The sequence below is a fragment of the Suillus paluster genome (assembly GCF_016628075.1).
Source record: "Suillus paluster strain FC165 chromosome Unknown EDB91scaffold_6, whole genome shotgun sequence".
Taxonomy (NCBI): Eukaryota; Fungi; Basidiomycota; class Agaricomycetes; order Boletales; family Suillaceae; genus Suillus; species Suillus paluster.
Genome location: NW_024537566.1, coordinates 1010719 through 1030070, shown reverse-complemented (window position 1 = coordinate 1030070; position 19352 = coordinate 1010719). Strand labels below are relative to the sequence as shown.

The following is a 19352-nucleotide window of genomic DNA, read 5'->3' as shown; positions in this document are numbered from 1 at the left end:
ACAGTAATAAGTATTCGAGAAATAAAGAAGACAAATGACGCACTTCTCCGGGTAATCCGCCGAATAAGTGAAGATTCATGGAAAGACCCTTCTGAAGATTCCATCGGGACACTGGAGTACAATTCCATGACAGTATGCATGAAGAAACTCGGGATCTAGTAAGATGTTCCAGCAAGAATGGAACAATTCCTGTCGACAATGTGCATTGAGGGCTGAGATTCCACTTTTCAATATCCGAGGGAGACTGCTAAGAATGTCCTTGACACTGTCTGGAAGCTTGGAAAGAATGAATGTCAATAGGGTCACGAGCCATGGGAAATAAGAGACGTGACGTACCGAAGGCAAAAATCCCACAAGATGGCATGCACCAGATGTCGGTGCTGAGCGCGTGTACTTGCTCAAATTTCCGAAGTACAAGTAGAGAGGCCAGGCCTTAGCCATTCCGAAAATTTGCAAGGTGAGTTGCATCAGAAAACAACATGAGCCCAGTGATAATGCGTTCGAGTGAGCAGCCACGTTCTTTTGGTTGCCTCTGCAGGCCGTCCTGAGCTTCTAGCCAGGCATCATGTTAAGGTCGTGCTCAAGGGAGAGGTTACTCAAAGGGCTTCAGCTTCAGCTCGTGCACTGTGCCCCTTACCCGAGTACATGCCCTTAATTTCCGGGGGACAGAGGGGAAGTCCAACGGAAGTCCAGGGAATTCCGGAGGACAGAAGTTGGGGGAGTTTGGCAGAACTCCGGAAGACTATGTAGGGATGGAGTAAGGCTACTACAGAAGTCCAGAGTAGAAACAGAACAGAGGTTAGACTACCCTAAGGTAGAGCCGGAGAAGTAGTCCTAAGGTTTAACCCCTAAGACTCAGAGGTAGACAAGAGATGAGACTCAAGTCCGGAGATTGCAGGAATGAGCAGAACTAAGATGATATTTGAACTGAGGAGTTCTGGAGTATTACAGGGGTTTATATACTGTAGGTATCATGTAAGTAAATCAGTCAGCAAAGGTAAGGGCTATGTACGAAGCATGTGGAAAGTCTATTACTAAGTATAACGGATCAAAGCAGTGAAGTCGGAAATGAAGTAAGAATGGACGGATCAGTAAGCATAGTGGAATAGGACATAACCGGTAACCAGAGCAATAGCTAATCTAAAAGAAGTTAGGGGTGAGTGCGGAGATGAAGGCGGGGCGCCAGGTGGAATAGTAAGACGGAGGACCAGACTTTAATGAAGTAGATCCGGAATTCCGGATCTGGAGGTACAGGATATGACACATCAGAGGTATAGAGCTCGTCGAAAACGCGTTCTTCATGATTGTCCAGGGGATCTTTCCATAAGCGCTTGAAAGGAGAGATATGGAATGCGTTGGCCTGAATATCGGCGAATGCAGGCACAAATGACTGCAACAAGCGGTCGATAATGAAATCCTGCGATGTTAAATGATCTGGGCTGATCATCCTTCGACTTCGTAGGAATATCAATCTGAACATCTGTCTCGACCCAATCATCGGGGAAAGTAATTGTGTCCTTACTTCCGTCATTGTCCAGCGCGCACAGACACCTCCGGACGGAAAATCCATCCAGATCCTTTGGGTCAAAATCCTCTGCTTGGATCACATCTGTAATGAGGCGCATTACTTCATTTTGCGACTTCTGATGGCTGCCGGAGTTCATCCACGTTATAAGACGGTAGATGGTCATGTTGGCAAACGGGTAAGGTGGTTTAGTGATTCCAGGAGACGGGTCAGGTCCTTGAGTGTTGTGCACATCAGCAACTACTATGGGAGAGGATCTGGCTAACAATGAAGATGGAATAAATTTATCCAGGTTCAAATGATGGACGCCGAGGATATAGCCGAGAGAGTCCAACTACGTAAACGCAGTTTGGAGAGTGTCCCGTAGCGTCAAAAGAACTTGTTGGATTCTACCCTGCGGTGGATTCTGAATCCCGGTGTAGGGAGTATCCCTACGCTAGGCTCGTATCCACCACTTTTCCGATGCATCAGGCGTCCATCCGACGTCCATCCGACACCTATCCATTCCATCCGATATCCATCCGCTTTTCGGATGACATGCGGATACCTTCGGATCTCCCCCTATAGCTCATGCATCCGCCGCATCCATCCTGTCCACGTCCATTCTACCTCATTGGTACATACTCACACGCATTTTCTTGTTACTGACTGAACACAGACATATCCTCTCACACTCCAGTATTTTTCAGATAGCTTATGGCACAGTCTAGACTCGCTACCTATATATCTATGTTCCTTGAAAATACTGTACCCTATAAGCATGGAGGGTTTCGAAAAATACTTACTTGATGTAACTTCCTCCCACTTTTCCTGCACCTTACCAGAAGGTCACTTTGACTTATACCCACTATCCATCCAACCTTTAATGAACTTCCTTTGACTTTGATTCGCATCCTGTCCGATCCGCAAGTGCCATCCGCTCCATCCGACGAATCTGTACGTTTCGCATCCTATCCAGTTTCATCCGCTTTGTGCAGATCTTTCATCCTATAGGGTCGCTTTAGACAGAGACTAGTATTCCCCAGTAGCAATCCTCTTAAGGGTCGAACGCACTTGTTCCCAAGCGAGGCAGCAGGCAGCAAAGACCCAACTGTGTAGTAGATTGACTTCTCTCCACTGCACTTGTTGTACCCACACCGGTCGCAAGAGATAGATGATTCACGGGAAATTGTGAGGAATTCATATCTTCTTCAGCAGGCAGAAGATCTTTGAAATTTCTTGGTATAAATATGTGTTGTGAGGAATGACTTGGACGACCTTGTTCTGCTGGCAATCCATGAGTATACTATGACATGAGACAACATTCATAAAGATGCGCACCTGGAATCTCGTAGTCTCCTCCAACTTGAGTGGTATCCTCCATTTCAACATCTGGGTTCTGTAATGTAGCAAAATCTGAGGTGCCGGGACGAGTGGCACTAGCTGGATGGACAGGGTTAGATACATGGCTCTGGAATGGGGCCTTGCTAGGTTTGTAATGGGCTATCAGTTTTGGATGTCAGGCATTTGTGAATCAAATTGGCGCAAGCGGCTGTGTTTCATACATACTAAGTCTACATTGGAGTTCTGGAGTGACCTGTGTCAAAGATTACTTACAGTGAGGTGACAATGTTGTGTCAATTTGTGTGGTAACACGGTTTTGATCAACTCTTTTGCCCGCTCCTGCCTTTTCTCTGTAGCTAATAAACTTGACTTCTGGTAAGACTTGCAAGTGGCACGATGCCTGCTAAGTCCACGAGCGTCTGTATCCTTGGCCCAGGAGCAACCCATTCCATTGCAGCGTAGTAAGGACATGGGGACCATAACTTGAAGAAGGAGAAACACAAAGAACAGACCAACCCAAGGCAGTCAAAAGATACACATTCAGGTTTCACTCCAGCTGAAATAGAGACTCGTCAGACTTCAAGAATCAAGCTTCAAGCTGAAGAGGTGGAAATTTTATGCGATGATGAGTCAGATATGATCGACAATAAAGATTTCAAATTGAGCAAAGCCTTAGTAAAAGGACTCAGGAGCCAAGCCTTAAAGGGAAATTTCCTCTAATGGCACGTTTGAAATACTGCATAGCTCCGATTAAAGTTACTCATCAAATAATGATTGAAACCCTCATGGCATATTTTAACTCACACTTGAACACCATGTTGGTAGAAGCAATTTCCCCATCAGCCTCGCTATCCAGTCCTTCCCACTGTAACTCATCGCCACCTCTCCCCGAAGCTACAGGCTCTCTTGGTGTGCATGGAGAATCAAGTATTTTTTCAAAATGAGAAACGGCAGGGCACCTACAAGAAATGCAGTCATATTTGGTATGGGTCATCTCATTTATAAATTGACGCAAAAGTACTGATCTAGGATGAGTCAGCTGACCCTTGATGAAGTCAACATCGAGGAAGATGAACAGGCAAACGAGATTTTCACTCGTTACACCATCAATACAGTTTATGCAAGTTACGCTGCAGCAAAGAACCAAGTGCGCCAGTACACTCAACTTTTACATATTCTCCAACAAGAAGCAGATGATTGGGCTATGAAGGTTGAGAAGGCCAGTCATGTCATGCCTGAATACAGGCCTGTGGGTTGGTTGGTGTGCTAGGGTGGCGCTGGTTGCACTTTTTGAACTATCTTACCTTCATCCAAGTCTGCCCTATATTCTATGTTGCATATAGCCCTGTTATTGCTTTATTTTGTTTACTAGGGGTCCGCGGATCCACATATCAATAACCGGTTGTACATGCCTTGTATCATTTGCTGCAGCTACTAAATTACAATATGATCCAGCAATGTCTGTTTACCCTCCGAAATTAAATAACGGTTGCGGCAGGGATCTATTGACCACATTTGAATTTGCTTGCTTGTTTGCTCCAAGTGCCAGCCGTGGAGCATGGGCATTTAGTATAGGTACTGTGTGTAAGCCATGAGTCCCTTTTTAACCGAAGCTTCAATTTTTACGTTGTTCTTACCAATGACATTCCAGTGTTCACTGGGAGATGTTCATAACAAACTGTTGCAGGACTCGGTGAGTCAGAGCTCCCTATGATTGAGATCTCCAGGTCAGATGTTTGTCTTTCAATTTGGCCTGGGGCCATCAACTCAAAAATAATGCCAGCCTAGATACATTTTCTGTATCTTCATCATGATCAACTTCGCTACCCTCTGTACTGGATACCAAACTTACTAGGCATCCAAAATCCCCAGCCTGAGATCCTCCTCGGACGCACATTGCTTGACTGACTTGGAGACCATGATGAAGCTGCTGCAGAGGATGAATTTTTATGTAACATACTACTAGTACCGGCCCAGGAGGAATGACATTGTTATACCCACCGTGACCTATTCAAGTTTGTTTTTAACGCTCGGAAGGCACTCATGATGGACTTGGAGGACTGGTGGATGATACCAGTAGTTCTAAATGCTATGAAGGAAATAAATATGTTCAACAACGTCTATGTGGGTGCGCTCCCATCACTCCAAGTCGCTGGCTGTGATGGTGGATGAATCTATATTGCTTGAACGGTTGCCCATGCTAAAGTTTCTGCCTGTTCTGCAAAATCCTTCACATAAATAACCGTATAATACGAAATATTAACAAGTGTGAGTGAACATACTCAACAACATCATCATGAATGTGCTCCTGTCAGGCCCTGGCTACAATGAATGCATGTCATGATGCTGTCATGAACTGTCAGACGAATCTATATCTGTTCACCTGTGCTAAAGCAACTGTTCTGCAGAATCCTTTGAGTGACCATATAACATGAAACATCAACAAGTGTGAGTGAACATGCTTGACAACGTCGACACGAGTGCGCTCCTGTCAAATGCTGGCTGCGATGGTGTGTGAATCTATATTTTTTCACCTGTGCTAAACCACCTGTACTGGGGAATCCTTTGAATAATTGTATAATGTAAACCATTAACAAGTGTGAGTGAACATGCTCAACAACATCAACACAAGTGCAATCCCATCACTTGCTGGGTGTGATGGTTGCATGTCACAAGCTTGTTGTGAACTGCCGGATGAATCTATTTTTGTTCACCTGTGCTAATGCAACTGTCCTTCGGAATGTCTTAAAAAGCATTGTAATTCAAAACATAAGTGATGGCAACTGAGAAAGCTCAACAACGTCAATGTGAGTGTGCTCCTGGCCCTTGATGGCTGCGATGATTCTATGTCATGATTTTGTCACAGACTACCAGGCAAATATAACATTGTTGGCCAGTGTCAAAATCATTGTCCTTCGGAAAGTCTTGTATGGGATCCTAATATGAGACATGAATGATAGTAAGTGAGATTTCTCAACAACATCGACACGAGGGCACTCTCCTCCCATGCCAGCTGCAATGGCGACATGTTATGACTTTGTCATGAGCTCCTCTTGCTGGTCTATATTGGTAAGCATCCATGGGTACCTACGAACAAATCAAATTTCTCGTGGTATACATGATCATCTTTGGCAGTAAAATAATTAAACCCTCATGTAGTTCCCACAGCTACAATATCACGGACTCATATGTTCACTGATGCCTTGCTATGATGGCAACATCTTCATGTGCGGTGTAGTAGAGTGAGCCTTATGCTCCATTGAGAGCTGAGTAGAATATGGGTGAGAATCATAACACAGGTAACATTGCAGAAGACTTACTATTGGTCCAAGTAAGAAAAATGGCCTTCGTGGCTTCATCGCTCATGTCCATCATGTATTGGTACACTTCCTAAACCTTTCCATACCCCTACCTTTTTAAAGTCTTTTTTTTGTACCTAAACCTTTGTGTGCCTTAGGAGACCTTTCACTTTTATTCCTAACCCTTTCCTAACCTTCAGCAGACTATTTGAGTTGTTTTTGAGGCTCAGACATAATTTTTCTTTGTGAAATTCCAATGAAATTGGAAAAAAAACATGCAGCTACATGTTGCTACAATAAAATATATGACAAGGTTGTGGTGAGGGCTAGGAACGGCGAGGTTTAGGTAAGAGAAGAGTATGAAAAGGTTTAGAAACAGCGAGCTTTAGGTACGAGAGGAGTATGAAAAGGTTTAGAAATGCTGAGGATTAGGGGGAGACATTTGGTGAAGGTTTCGGCGCTTCGCGTGACAAGGTTTAGGTAAGTAGCTTATCTCATCATGTAGGCTTGGGTGACTTTACTCGGTATTTACTTCTATTTATTCTAGGTATACTCATTTTGGTCATGAGGTTGGGCGTTGGGCGTGCTTACTATGGCTCATTGAGCTAACTACAAAGTGACGTCTGCGAAATTTCTATCACCGATGCTATCTAGCGTGACTCACGATAAAATTTCGCAGATCAGGTCAGTGGTATGACTGGCCGACGAAGGACTGATTGGCGGGATTTAGTGAAGGCTAAATGCTAGAGCCAGTGACACGACTTTCTTCAGTTGGGGGTGGGGGTTTTGGCTGTGGTCTGGTTCGGCTTTTGCCGGGCAGTGCAGACAAAGATATCCACCAGGTCGATGAGTAAATGGGTGCAAAAAGAATCAACCGGGGGATAAGACACAGCCGGAAACCCTCGAGTGTGAAGCAGAGGTATTTGGGAAGTTTTCTGAAACATGACACAACCCGAAACGAGCAAGTGCTTACATCAGAGTCATGCAGAAAACACCGACCCCCAACTTATGAAGACTTGTGAGTAACGAGCGCGAACACGAATGGGATACATGCACAAACTATCTGTATCTATGCTCATAAGAGTCCATTGAGGCTTTAATGAGAGAAAAACGCGAATCTTGCAGAGAACTAGCTATGAAGGTAGGCAGAATTGACTCGATGCAACGCCAATAGTCTAAGAATGATCTGGACTTCCAACGTCCTTGAGCGGTGACTATGTCGGGGGGAGTGCCTCTAAGTAACAGTTTGGTAGCCCTGCCAATGCGAAAGCAATGTCCAGACAAAGTTTCTAAGCCTTCCGACTTCCAAATGTTGTTGCACCGAGTAATGAACCATGGACGTGTCAACGGAGCCCAGCCTGTCTCTGTCTCAAATGCGAAGAGAGGTGCTGATGGGGGGACGGCTGAGTTGGCGGAAATGTGGTGAATGAGTGCATCATAAGGATTAGTAGGGTCGTCGACCTTGGAAACGGTTATGAAATCCCCATCGCCATGCGTGGTTTTTGTCCAAGGGATGTGAAAAGATGCATAATTGGCACCGCCTGCGGTCGTGCAATACGTGATGGTGACAGAGCAAGAAACGTGATGTGTGGGTTCGAAGGCATTAAGTGATGGGATTATAAGTTCTCCAAGTCTAGGGAGGGTGAGTCTATGAATGACGAACGTAAATGTGATAGTACCTGCAACAGGACCAAAAAGCAACACTGGCTGTGCAGTAGACAGCTGCATCAAAGGAATTGGAAAGATCGAGACAGCAAAACAGGGCATGCATGTGGTCTAATGTTATGGGTGGTCGACGAGGTCGTTTTGATGTCTCAGGAACGACTTTAGCCAGCCCTTGTTTAGCCCTTCGGAGGAGAGCGTGGCCATGCCACTGTGCCCCGTTCATTTGATGCCAAAAATGCAGCCCTGCTAGCCAATTTTCTGCGGTTGTCTCGGCGACGCGACCCGCCCAAGAAGAAATGAAAGCTGCTATAAGATGTTCTGATGCTGGTAAGCGACGGTCTTCTGGGATGGAAATTGAGTCACAGAATTGATGGAAACGGAGTAGGCCTGCACTGTAGTTCTCGCGCATTTTGGGTTCGACGGAGATTAAGACGATGTCAAGTAAACAAGATGCAGTGTTCAGTGGAAGATCATTGAGGAGGGTTGAGTGGAAGGAGTCTGAATGAGGTGTGGACCAGAGACGAACTCTGTCGCGAGCAAGAACATGAGGCCGATACTGGGAAGGTGCAATTTTGTTATGTGTTTTTGGTTTACGAGGCTTAGGGATCTTGTGAGCAGCTGTGGGCGGCATTCCAATCTCGGGTTGTCTCTTCAAGGCGTTCCAAAGCTGGACCATGGCTGACACCAAGTCAGCACTTGCTGACAGTGATGCGAGTGCATCAGACATAAGTCACAATGTATGGTACCAGCTCTGCAGGCAGCTGGAGGAAGGGTAGACGAGAGCTAGCTGGGCCTGTCTCGCCACGAGAGACAGGGTCCACCTTGTTGGCTAGCGACTCAGTGTATAAAAGGTGATGTAACATGTTGGAATCCATAGCGATGGCCTGCACACGCCTGATGCATAAGTTCACCTGAAAGTTTCGGCTGCGGCCATGCTTGAAGGCGCTTATGACACCTTGATTGTCAGAGTATATCAGCACCGAACGGTCTTTCCAGCCCGCTGACTGCAATGTTAAGACGGCCAGCTTGATGGCGATTGCCTCGAGCCAGCTTATGTCCCTGCCTTCCCCTTTCCAACCACTAACAGTGCACCAAGCGCTCCATTGACTGCCTAGAACAAGTCCGATGCCCCAGTCGGTCGATGCATCGACCCAGAGGTCAATGTCCTGTGGAGGACCTCTTGGTATGAGTAAACGCGCAGGTGGTGTGGTGTTAAGCACGTCACGCCACCATTTGAGGTCACTGATGACAGATGGGGGTGGCTTTCTCCGTGCGAAGCGGGCCTCATGTGGGAACATGGATGTAAAACAGGAGAGGTTTGATAAGAATGCTCGACCATGGGGAATAACAAATGCAACGTGGGATAGTGTGCCGTGGATGCTGAGTGCATCCTTGCGAGACATGAAGGGTGACTTGGATAAGGATAGCAAGACGGCTTCAAGCTTGGCTAAGTACTTGAGACGCTTCGCCTCGGGAAGCGAGACTGAATGGTGCACTAAGTCCCACAGAAAACCCAGGTACGTGAAGACGGTATTGAAGTCAGTGCACTTTTTGGGGTGCCATGGGATGCCTAATGGGCGAGTCGCCGAAAAGATGCTGAGCAAGTCGAACAAGTACTTGTATGATGAGAAGGACCCGTCGGGGCCCAATACGCCTCCTGCAACCGGGAAACGGAACATTGCATGGTCGTTGACCCATTTCTTGATGGGTGATATGTTCATTGCGTGCAGGATGTCGATGGTGGCATCCGCTACGTGACCTTGAACACCGCCGGTGGTGGTAAGACCGAAGGGAAAGTTGTGATCAATCCAGAATGAACCGTCAAATCCCACCACAAGGAATCTTTTGTGGGGAGGCCATACAGGCACTGTACGGTATGTAGCTTCAATATCGAGTGTAGCTGCTTGTGTGCCCAAAGGTGCAGTAGCCACCTAGCCAGTTGATCAGCAAGGATCATGGAGAATAAGGTTATGTGCATGATGGCACAGGCTGACACGACAATGCACACAAATGAGGCACTCTGTGGTGCCTCGTGCATGAAAGAGCTCAGTCGGACGCAATCAAGCACTGACATTGCAAAGAAGAGGTGGGCGACACCGCACAAAGAAGAGCTCGGCTAGGTGCATATATGCACCTAGCTCTGCAACGAACAAAGCGGACAACACCACACAAAAGAGTAGCAGTCCGGTGCATATATGCACCTGGTGTGTACAAACGAGAAGAAGCAGTACTTACAATTTCAGCCACCTGTGAAGCTGTGCCCCACTCGGTGGGGAAGTCATCCGCGTTGAGATGCTCGTTGACTGAGTACCAATCCTCCTTGTTTTGATATGATAAGTCGCGAATGATGTGGAATCGTCCTGGGGACCCGGCCTTCTCAACAAGGCCGAGTGGGCAAGAAACAAAGAACCCTCCCAGTTCTGCCTCAACCTGGGCGGCAGAGAGGGGTCCAGACATACGATTAAGGGATACTTCTTCTGCGAGGTAGGATCGGATAACTTCGGGATTGTTGAGTGCTGATTTGTGATTGGGAGGAGTGTACAAGTGAGTTAAAATGGGCATGTTGCCAATGGGGAAGCCGTGTCTGATGTTGTAAGCGAGTTTGGGATAGCGAGAGGTGAGATTAAACTTGTGCAAGAGACATTTGAAGGTGTTGGCGTCGTACAGAGTGACGACACGATTGAGGATACTATCAACATGATCTGGCAGAGGCTGCATGGGCCTTGCTTCCACAGACTGAGCAGACATGAATGATGTCAGCTCCGTGTTTGCCCGGGATGCATCTTCCGATGTTGTGAGAGATACAGACGACGGCGGAAGAGGACTTGAGGACAATTTTGTCCTGCCAGACACAGACAATGGGGGTGTTCTTGGCGGAGTGAGTGAATGTACAGTCACTGGCCTTGTGACCATTCCGACCGCAGAGGAGGCAAAGGGGTCCGTCGGATGAGGCCCCTTTGCCTTTCCGAAAGGACTTCCCGTCCGAGCCCGTGTTAGCGCTGTCCTGCTTCTGTTTGGGGGGGTACGGGTTGTAGCGATTGCTACTATTGGAATTTTCGAGACGTGCGACCAGCGTGGCCATCCATGCTGCTTTGCGGTTGGCATTGGCTGAGGCTTCATCAGACTTACACTTGGAGACTAGCATCTGAATCTCGTTCCAGCGGCGCTCGTAAGCTGCTTTGGTGAAGAAAGACTTGGTATTGAAGAAGATCCTTCTCGTCTCAATGTCGAAGGCTAAAATGGCCTCGAAGTTGTCTTCGAAGTGCTTGCGAGCTAGGCAGAAGCGACGGTGTCACTTGAAGCGTTCAATGATTAGAGGGCTCGCGACATGAGCAAGGAGGTTGATGAAATTCTCGGATGCCTCCCCAAACTGAGCTGCTGAGAGGGAGGTTTCCGGTGGGAAAGTGGAAGGGTCCATGACGGACTTCTTGGGGTCGTCTGACACGATGCCTTTCTTCATTCTGAAGGACGAGGGGTCCGTGTGGATCCATTCGATCGCTTCCGCAGTCAGAAGCGTGAGAGGTACATGCATCCTCGCGAGCGCGAGATTGATCACTACCCGAGGTATCTCGTAAACGTCGTCGATTGACGAAACCATAACCACATCATCGTCCATATATGCGAGTTGGGTTGAAGATGACGCGCTGCTAGCGCTCGTAGTAGGGGGATCCGGGATAGTAGTTCCCGTAGATCCCTGTTGTTTACCAATCATGATCGCGTTGAAGGCATCGCGTGAGTGGGGTGTGAGTGCGTTGACCACACTGAAAGCGTTGATCAACGGCCTATTCGTGTCAATGGGTCTAGGATCTGGTAGAGCACGCTCTTCGCTATCGGGAAGATCTAACACCAGCTCGTCATCGGAGACATAGCCCGACGTCGTCACTCGACGATCTGCTCGATCACTGTTTCGATCGGATCTCGCGTCGTTTTCGCGTTGCAATACATCGCGCGTCGAAGATACTGCGCGATGCCTGTTCCTGACGACTCCGTCAGCGAGTCTATCTGTGTCAGCCCGATGTTGGCCTGGGCCATTAGGGTTAAGGGCAGAAGTGTCTTTTCCCCCTACTCCTGTTGGTAATCCAGAGTTAGACGCGTTGTTAGTCATTGCAGAATAGAAACGTGTTGTTTGGTGATAAGAACGCGGATGACTCTCTACTAAGAATTCTAGGTGAGCGAACGCGAGATGAAAGCGAGATGAAAGACGCGTCTATCAAAGCGCGTCTTAGTTACGCGTTCGCTCGTTTAGTAAGCACTTGTTTGAGCTAAACGTTCTCAGGCTCACGTAGAGCTCAAACGGCACTGGGCATTGGGCATTTTAACTTTGAGCGCCCCTAATGTCTTGCCACTCATCATCCGCCTTTGCCTGCCAAACCACACACATTTTCACAGCGATCAATGTCTTGCAACTCATTATCAGTGGACTCTTGATGAATTGTCAGTGCAGTGCTCATCAGAATCATCACAAATCCATCAATTTTTGAAGCTTGATTAAGAGTTGTAAAGGAGCACGTCTCCATATTAGAAACACCAGCACAAAAATCTTGACTGACAAGTTCTTTTGCAGTTACATGGCAGTTACTGGAGACAACATGAACATGGTGCGGTACTAGAATCTCCGAGGTGTTACTTATCACTGGCACTGGACAGATATTTTAGGATCGTCCCCAATACCGGACTTGCTTTCCTCGTCCCCACCGGTCCAAACCTCCCACTCAAGGCACCCATCCTCGAATCAGCCTCGTGCCGCGACACCTACTATCCCAACATAACCGCCCCTCACGATTCCCCTTCAATCTTCGAACCGCCTCGCCCACCGCCCACCAGATGGGTCTGTATTCAGCGTACTGGAGCTTGGGCGGGTTACTGATCCTAGGTGGGTTCTGATTTTGTTGTATTGCATGGGGGCTGACAATGGGCTTCTACTGATATTTTTCTCCTCTGCCAACTCACCCAAACCGTGCCGACCTCCCCATCCTGCCAAGTGGTCCGAGGAAGGCACGCACTATACGAATGCGCTGATTGGGGTGCTAAGTGATGATCTCGGGTGGGAGTGAGTGATTTATCTTTAGTCTACGTTCTGTCTCCGCTGTTTTTTTTGGCTTCGCTACCATTTACTTTTGGCTTCGTTCCTCCCATTTAATCTCTGTTATTTTCACCCTCCTTCCCCGCTGTTTCTCACATCCTCTGCTTCCCTCCCTTTCATAAGCATATTCGCCGCGGAGACCGACGCTAACTAACCCACTATCAGTAATACCCCCCGCCTCGCAGCCGACGGGACCCTCAACGCAAGACTAGACGCTCGATTAGAGAAAGCAGAAGGCGGGAGCTGTATTATTTGTTAGCGAGGTCCTGGAGGTATACTGACGTTGAGGAAAGAGTACTGCCATTAGTATATTTGAGGAGTCATGTCTCAGAGACAGATGATACCCTTGTGGATATCGCACAGGAGGCATCGCCATCGTCATTTTCGCTGCTATTATCTGCGATGTGTAGATTTCCTGTAGGCTGTCGTCCGCGTGGGTTGAGCATGTTGGCTACCCAGACATCCTTAACGCACTCGGGAGAAAGCCAGCAAGAGTTTTGATTTGATTCGTAGGTATATGGAGTGGAGATCTTCATACGTATGAGCGATGTACCGTAGTTATGCGCCGACCAAAAGCGATGGCACCTGGAATTCCTTTGTAATGAACGCTTTGGTGACTCAGTGAATGATCAAGTTGGCGTTTGCAAAGTGGTAACCTCTTTACAGCAAAGCGCTTTAAGGTGACGACCAATACAATTCATAGGGACTCTGGGTGTGGAAGTGTTGCGGTTCGTGTGATAAGTTAGCATACTATACAAGTACAAATGGCGAGATCGCTACATATAGAGTCGAGGTACAAATCAGAACGGCGCAAATATCTGTTTCAAGATGCACATCGCACTCCTCGCTATGATGACAACATCTTCCTGTGTGGTGTAGTGGAGTACTCGCCTTATGCTCCATTGAGAGCTGAGTAAAATACGGATGAGGATCGTAGCACGGGTAACATTACTGAAGACTTACTATTGGTCCAAGCAACGAAGATGGCCTTCGTAGCTTCATCGCTCATTTCCAACATGTATCGGTACGCTTCGAGGGCTGCTCCGATTTGACCTGCCCGAACGAGTGCATGACAGCGTCTCTTGTTTGCGATTTGCCACAAGGACTTGAGGTCCCAGCCGAATAGCTGCACGAGCAAGCAGTTGAGCATAAAAAGGATCTTCGGTCGCGGCATATCAACGTACCACGACAAAGTCCTCATACAGAGAATGAATGTCCGATTCATAAAAGAAAACACCAGCTTTGACAGCTGCAGTGAAGTGTTCTGCGGCCTGTTTGTGAAGGTTGTATTCCATGGCAATGATTCCTAGCTGCACTCGCAGATACGCCTGATGTGCGAAGCGCAGATACATTAGACACGAACTGGGGCTTCATTGAGTGCATGATACTTACTACTACGACACGAGCAGCGAGAGGGTCTGGATTGGGATGGGCAGCTAGCTCTTCGATAGGCAACATCTTCTCCTTGTCGTGGTTTACATTGAACAACGCGATGGCCTGAAATCCGTAATGACGCATGGAGTAAGAATCGAAAATTTACACACCTTAATCAAGAAAAGGAAATGATTCGTCTTTGAATCTCCATCCGCGAACGCCAACGCGACGTTGAATTCGTTCTCCGCGTCCGAGATCCGCCGTTTCCCACAGAGGGCGATACCTTTGGCAAGATGACCTGCCAATGAGGGTCGTAAACTGAGGGACTATGTTAAAACCCAAAGTTAGCATAGTTTGAGGGGGCATGATGTCGTCATCACCTTGATTGCATCTTGAAGTGCACGGTCCCACTCGAGTTGACGCGCCATAACGAGCGAGCGGTTGGCGTAGGAGGTGTCGTTGTTGGCATCGGCTTGGATCTCTTGCGTGAGTATCTTTTCAGCCGCAGATAAGTCCCCTGCGATGCATGCCTTGCGCACGGTCACATTGATAATGGGGATCTGCATAACAAATGTTCGCATTGCGTGATACAAGTGAAGGGCAGAGACATGCCTTTGAATCAGAGTCTCGAGTCTTGGAATAAAAATGACGCAAGATGAGATGGCGAAGAGGAGGGAAATGAACGGGAAAGTACCTTTGGCAAGGCATCCTTGGGTACATTCCACGCCGAGATCATCTTATCATCGCCTCCGCTGAGGATATGCTTTCCGTTTATGGAGAAAGTGACGCAAAAAATCGGGGCCGAGTGCTCGAAGATAGAGATGGTTTGTCGATCTGAGAGCCTCCAGAGACGGACACACCTGTCATCAGATGCAGAGGCAACAAGTTTGCTCGAAGGATGGACGGAAATGGCGTTGATACGATCAGTGTGACCCTCCCAGCCATCACCGACCTGCTCCCAAGTGGATACATCCCACTCCTGTATGGTCGGATCGCCACCACCTCCCCCTGAGAGGAGGCGTGTGCCATCAGGTGTCCACGCGAGCGTCCACGCGAGCGACCAGTTGAGATCCCGAAGGATCGCGATGCATGCTCTCGTATTTGCATCATAGATTTCGATATTTTTGCTTGTTGCGATGGCAAGATATTCGCCAAATGGTGAAAACCGAATGCAGAAGACAATGTTATTGCACTCTATTGGATCGTCGAGATCCTCCTGCCAGGTTTGAGTTTCTGTGTTCCACTGCCACAGCTTCGTCGAGTCTGCTGAACCAGTCGCTAGCACCGTACCTATGGGAGAAAAGTCCAGCGATCTGATCTTTTCGGTGTGTGCCATGATAATGCCATGGGTAAGACGATCCCCAGTTCCCCCGTGCCGGAGGATGAGATGTCCCTTCGCATCACCACTCGCTATTACTTTCCCATTACTTGATACCGCCAATGTATCCACTTCGGCGCGCTCCTCCATCTTCTTCAACGCTTGACCTGTTGTCAAATCCCAAAGACGAAGCGTCTTGTCGTACGAGCATGTGACCATTCGTCGTGTGTCAGGGAAAACTGCTACAGCGCGTATGGATTTCTCGTGACCTCTAAAAACTCGGAAGCGTTTGGTGCTTGGAATGGGGTGCGACATTTTACTGGAAGTTGATGGTGTTGAACACGGCCGAGGTTGACTTGGGGTGAAGGGATTATGGACGTCTTGCTCTAAGCTGCAGAGACGCGTGTATTGAGGGTTTCTGTGCTTGCTTCACTGTGTTGACTTGCCTCGTTTTTAAAACTAGTAGTAATGATCTGGACCTGGCTTGGCCTAAAAGCCAGGGCTCGGGCCTGGCTTAGCCCCGACCAGGGCCCAAAAACCAGGCCCCTCGAAGCCCTTAGCAGGTCTGCAGACCTGACTCGGGTCTGGCTTACAAGCGCCGGACCTAGCGATGTGCCGGGCCAATCATGATGTATAATCGATCATGTCATTCGTGGGTTGAATACAATTCCACGGATCCATTCAGCTCTGTCGACACGACATTAATGGACACTTGCAGACGTTGAGGCACATACTCATGGTATTACACCGCTGCTATGTGGTAACTGGATGACGGGTTGTGAACTGGCGGCAGATTTAGTTTGGCTCGCCGAGCCAAGAGTCGGACCTAAGACCTGGTCCCTTTGAGAAATTCATGGCCTCATCATGATAGTATTTGGGGTCTCGAGAAAGCGAGAAATTGGCCAGCACGGCTTCCCAAGTGTCCGAAGTTCTTCATCTCGCTGTGCAGCAGCTCTAGTTGTTGATTTGCGAGTCAGATCAAGTTGATGGAGAGCTCGGGCAATGGTAGCAATTGACACCTGAATGTCCCACACATTTGCCGATTTGTTCTGAATTTCGTCAAGATACAGGCCAGGATTAGCATGAATGATAGCTGAGATGAACTGGAGGTCGTCGTTATTAAGAAGTGATGGACGTCCTGTATGATGACCGAAAGGGTTGGTCACTTGTCCATAAAGTTGGTGAAGGCAAATGACTTTCGATACAAGGCCAATTGAGACACGCAGTGTCTCCGCAATCACTTCCATAGTCAAGCCATCAGTTTCATACATGAGCACAATCCTATGTTTGAGGTCTTCACTGATGGCGCGACCCATTGTATGACGAAAGAGTAGCGGAAGACGTGACAAATGTCACCGGTTCCCGCGCCACACATGCTCAAAAAAATTCCCATTTTCACGAATTTATGCAAAGGGCTGTAACGACTCAGCTTCAGAGAGTCGATCTAACGGGCCCACTGCACGGCCCTACTTTATCCAACCGCCATTATAAAGAAGGAACGACTGTCTTCCTTCTATATGATCTGACTACGGGAGACTAACGTGCACCCTGACGCTGATCTTTCATGTCACCACCGCAGTTATGCGCTGACCCAAAATGATCTGTGTCACTTGGAATTCCTTTTTCGTGGACGCTTTGGTGACTCGGTGAGTGATTAGGTCGGCGCTTGCAAGGGTGTTAAATAACCTCTTGACAATGACGCGCTTTAAGTTGACGACCTGCCAAGGATTGAATTCATAGGGACTCTGGGTGTGGAAATATTGTAGTTCGTGTTATGAGCTAGCATACCAACCAGTACAAAGGGCGCGATCTGTATAGAGTAGAGGTACAGAGTAGGACAGCGCAAAAGAGTTGGTGTCAAGATGCTCATCGCGCTCCTCGCTACGATGGCGACATCTTCGTGTGCGGTGTAGTAGAGTGAGCCTTATGCTCCATTGAGAGCTGAGTAGAATACGGGTGAGAATCGTAACACAGGTAACATTGCAGAAGACTTACTATTGGTCCAAGTAAGGAAAATGGCCTTCGTGGCTTCATCGCTCATGTCCATCATGTATCGGTACGCTTCGAGGGCTGCTCCGATTTGACCTGCCCGGACAAGTGCATGGCAGCGTTTCTTGTTCGCGATTTGCCACAAGGACTTGAGGTCCCAGCCGAATAGCTGCACGAGCAAGCAGTTGAGCATCAAAATGATTTTCGAACACAGCATATCAACGTACCACGACAAAGTCATTGTACATAGAATGAATGTCCGATTTATAAAAGAAAATACTAGCTTTGACAGCTGCAGTGAAATGTTCTGCGGCCTCTTTATGAAGGTTGTCCTCCATGGCAATGATTCCTAGCTGCACTCGCAGATACGCCTGATGTGCGAAGCGCAGATACATCAGTGAGGACATCACCCTGGGCTCGATTGAGTGCAGAAGACTTACCTCCACGACACGAGAAACAAGAGGATCTGGATTGGGACGGGCAGCTAGCTCTTGGATGGGCAGCATGTCTTCTTTATGGTTTGTATCGAACGACGCGATAGCCTGAAACCCGTAATGAAGCACAGAGTACGAATCGAAGATTTACATACCTTGATCAAGAAAAGTAAATGGTTCGTCTTTGAATCTCCGTTGGTGAACGCGAACGCGACGTCGAATACTTTCATCGCGTCCAAGACCTTTCGTTTCCCGCCGAGGGCGATACCCTTGGCAACATAACCAGTCAATGAGGGCCGTATACTGAGGGACTATGTTATAACCAAAAGTTAGCATAGTTTGAGGGGGCATGATGTTGTTGACACCTTATCTGCATCTTGGAGCGCGTGGTCCCAGTCGAGTTTGCGTGCCATAACGAGCGAGCGGTTGGCGTAGGAGGTGTTGTTGTTGGCATCGGCTTTGATCTCTTGCGTGAGTATCTTTTCCGCCGCGGACAAGTCCCCTGCGATACATGCCTTGCGGGCGGTCGGGGTGATAACGAGGATCTGCATAACAAATGCTCGAATCATGTGATACGGGTGAAGGGCGGAAACATGCCTTTGAATCAGAGTCTTGAGGCTTGGAATGAAAAAGGCGCGAGATGAGATGGTGGCGAAGGGGTAGGTAATGAATGAAAAAGTACCTGCTCTGGCACCTCCCACTCTGAGATCATCTTATCACGACCTCCGCTGAGGATCTTCTGTCCGTCTATGGAGAAAGTGACGCAATAAAGTGGGGCCGAATGCTGGAAGATAGCGATGGTTTGTCGATCTGAGAGCCCCCAGAGACGGACATGCATGTCCTCAGATGCAGAGGCAACGAGTGTGCCCGCAGAATGGATGGAAATGGCGTTGATACGCTCGGTGTGGCCCTTCCAGCCATCACCGACTTGCTGCCAAGTGGATACATCCCACTCCCGTATGGTCGGATCGCCACTACTTCCCCCTGAGAGGAGGCGTGTGCCATCGGGCGTCCACGCGAGCGACCAGTTGAGATCCTGGATGATCGTGATGCGTTCCCTTGTGTCTGGATTATAGATTTCGATATTGATGCTTGTTGCGATGGCAAGATATTTGCCAGATGGCGAATACCGAACACAGAAGACAATACCGTTACATTCTATTGGATTGTCGAGTTCCTGCTGCCATGTTTTTGTCTTCCACAGCTTCGTCGATTCCTTCGAGTCTGTGGAGCCAGTCGCCAGCACTGTACCATCAGGAGAAAAGTCCAACGATAAGATCTTTTCGGAGTGGGCTATAATAATGCCATGGGTAAGACATTCCCCAGTTTCTACGTGCCAGGC

The 19352-nt window shown here is 48.1% G+C and overlaps 2 protein-coding genes across 2 annotated transcripts; both read right to left on the bottom strand.

Annotated features, from left to right (window-relative positions):
• Nucleotides 1-11018: 11018 nt before the first annotated feature.
• On the bottom strand, nt 11019-11996 carry EDB91DRAFT_698514 (uncharacterized protein). The gene has a single exon (XM_041328136.1). The coding sequence runs from the start codon at nt 11915-11917 to the stop codon at nt 11105-11107; it is 813 nt and encodes a 270-aa protein (XP_041181917.1). The 5' UTR covers nt 11918-11996; the 3' UTR covers nt 11019-11104.
• A 4015-nt stretch (nt 11997-16011) lies between these two features.
• On the bottom strand, nt 16012-16943 carry EDB91DRAFT_698379 (Homeodomain-like protein). Its single transcript, XM_041328135.1, has 2 exons — nt 16322-16943; nt 16012-16274 (listed from the first exon to the last, which is right to left on the bottom strand). Exon 1 carries the CDS (start codon nt 16901-16903, stop codon nt 16439-16441), a length of 465 nt encoding a protein of 154 aa, XP_041181916.1. The 5' UTR covers nt 16904-16943; the 3' UTR covers nt 16012-16274; nt 16322-16438.
• Between the last annotated feature and the right edge of the window lie 2409 nt (nt 16944-19352).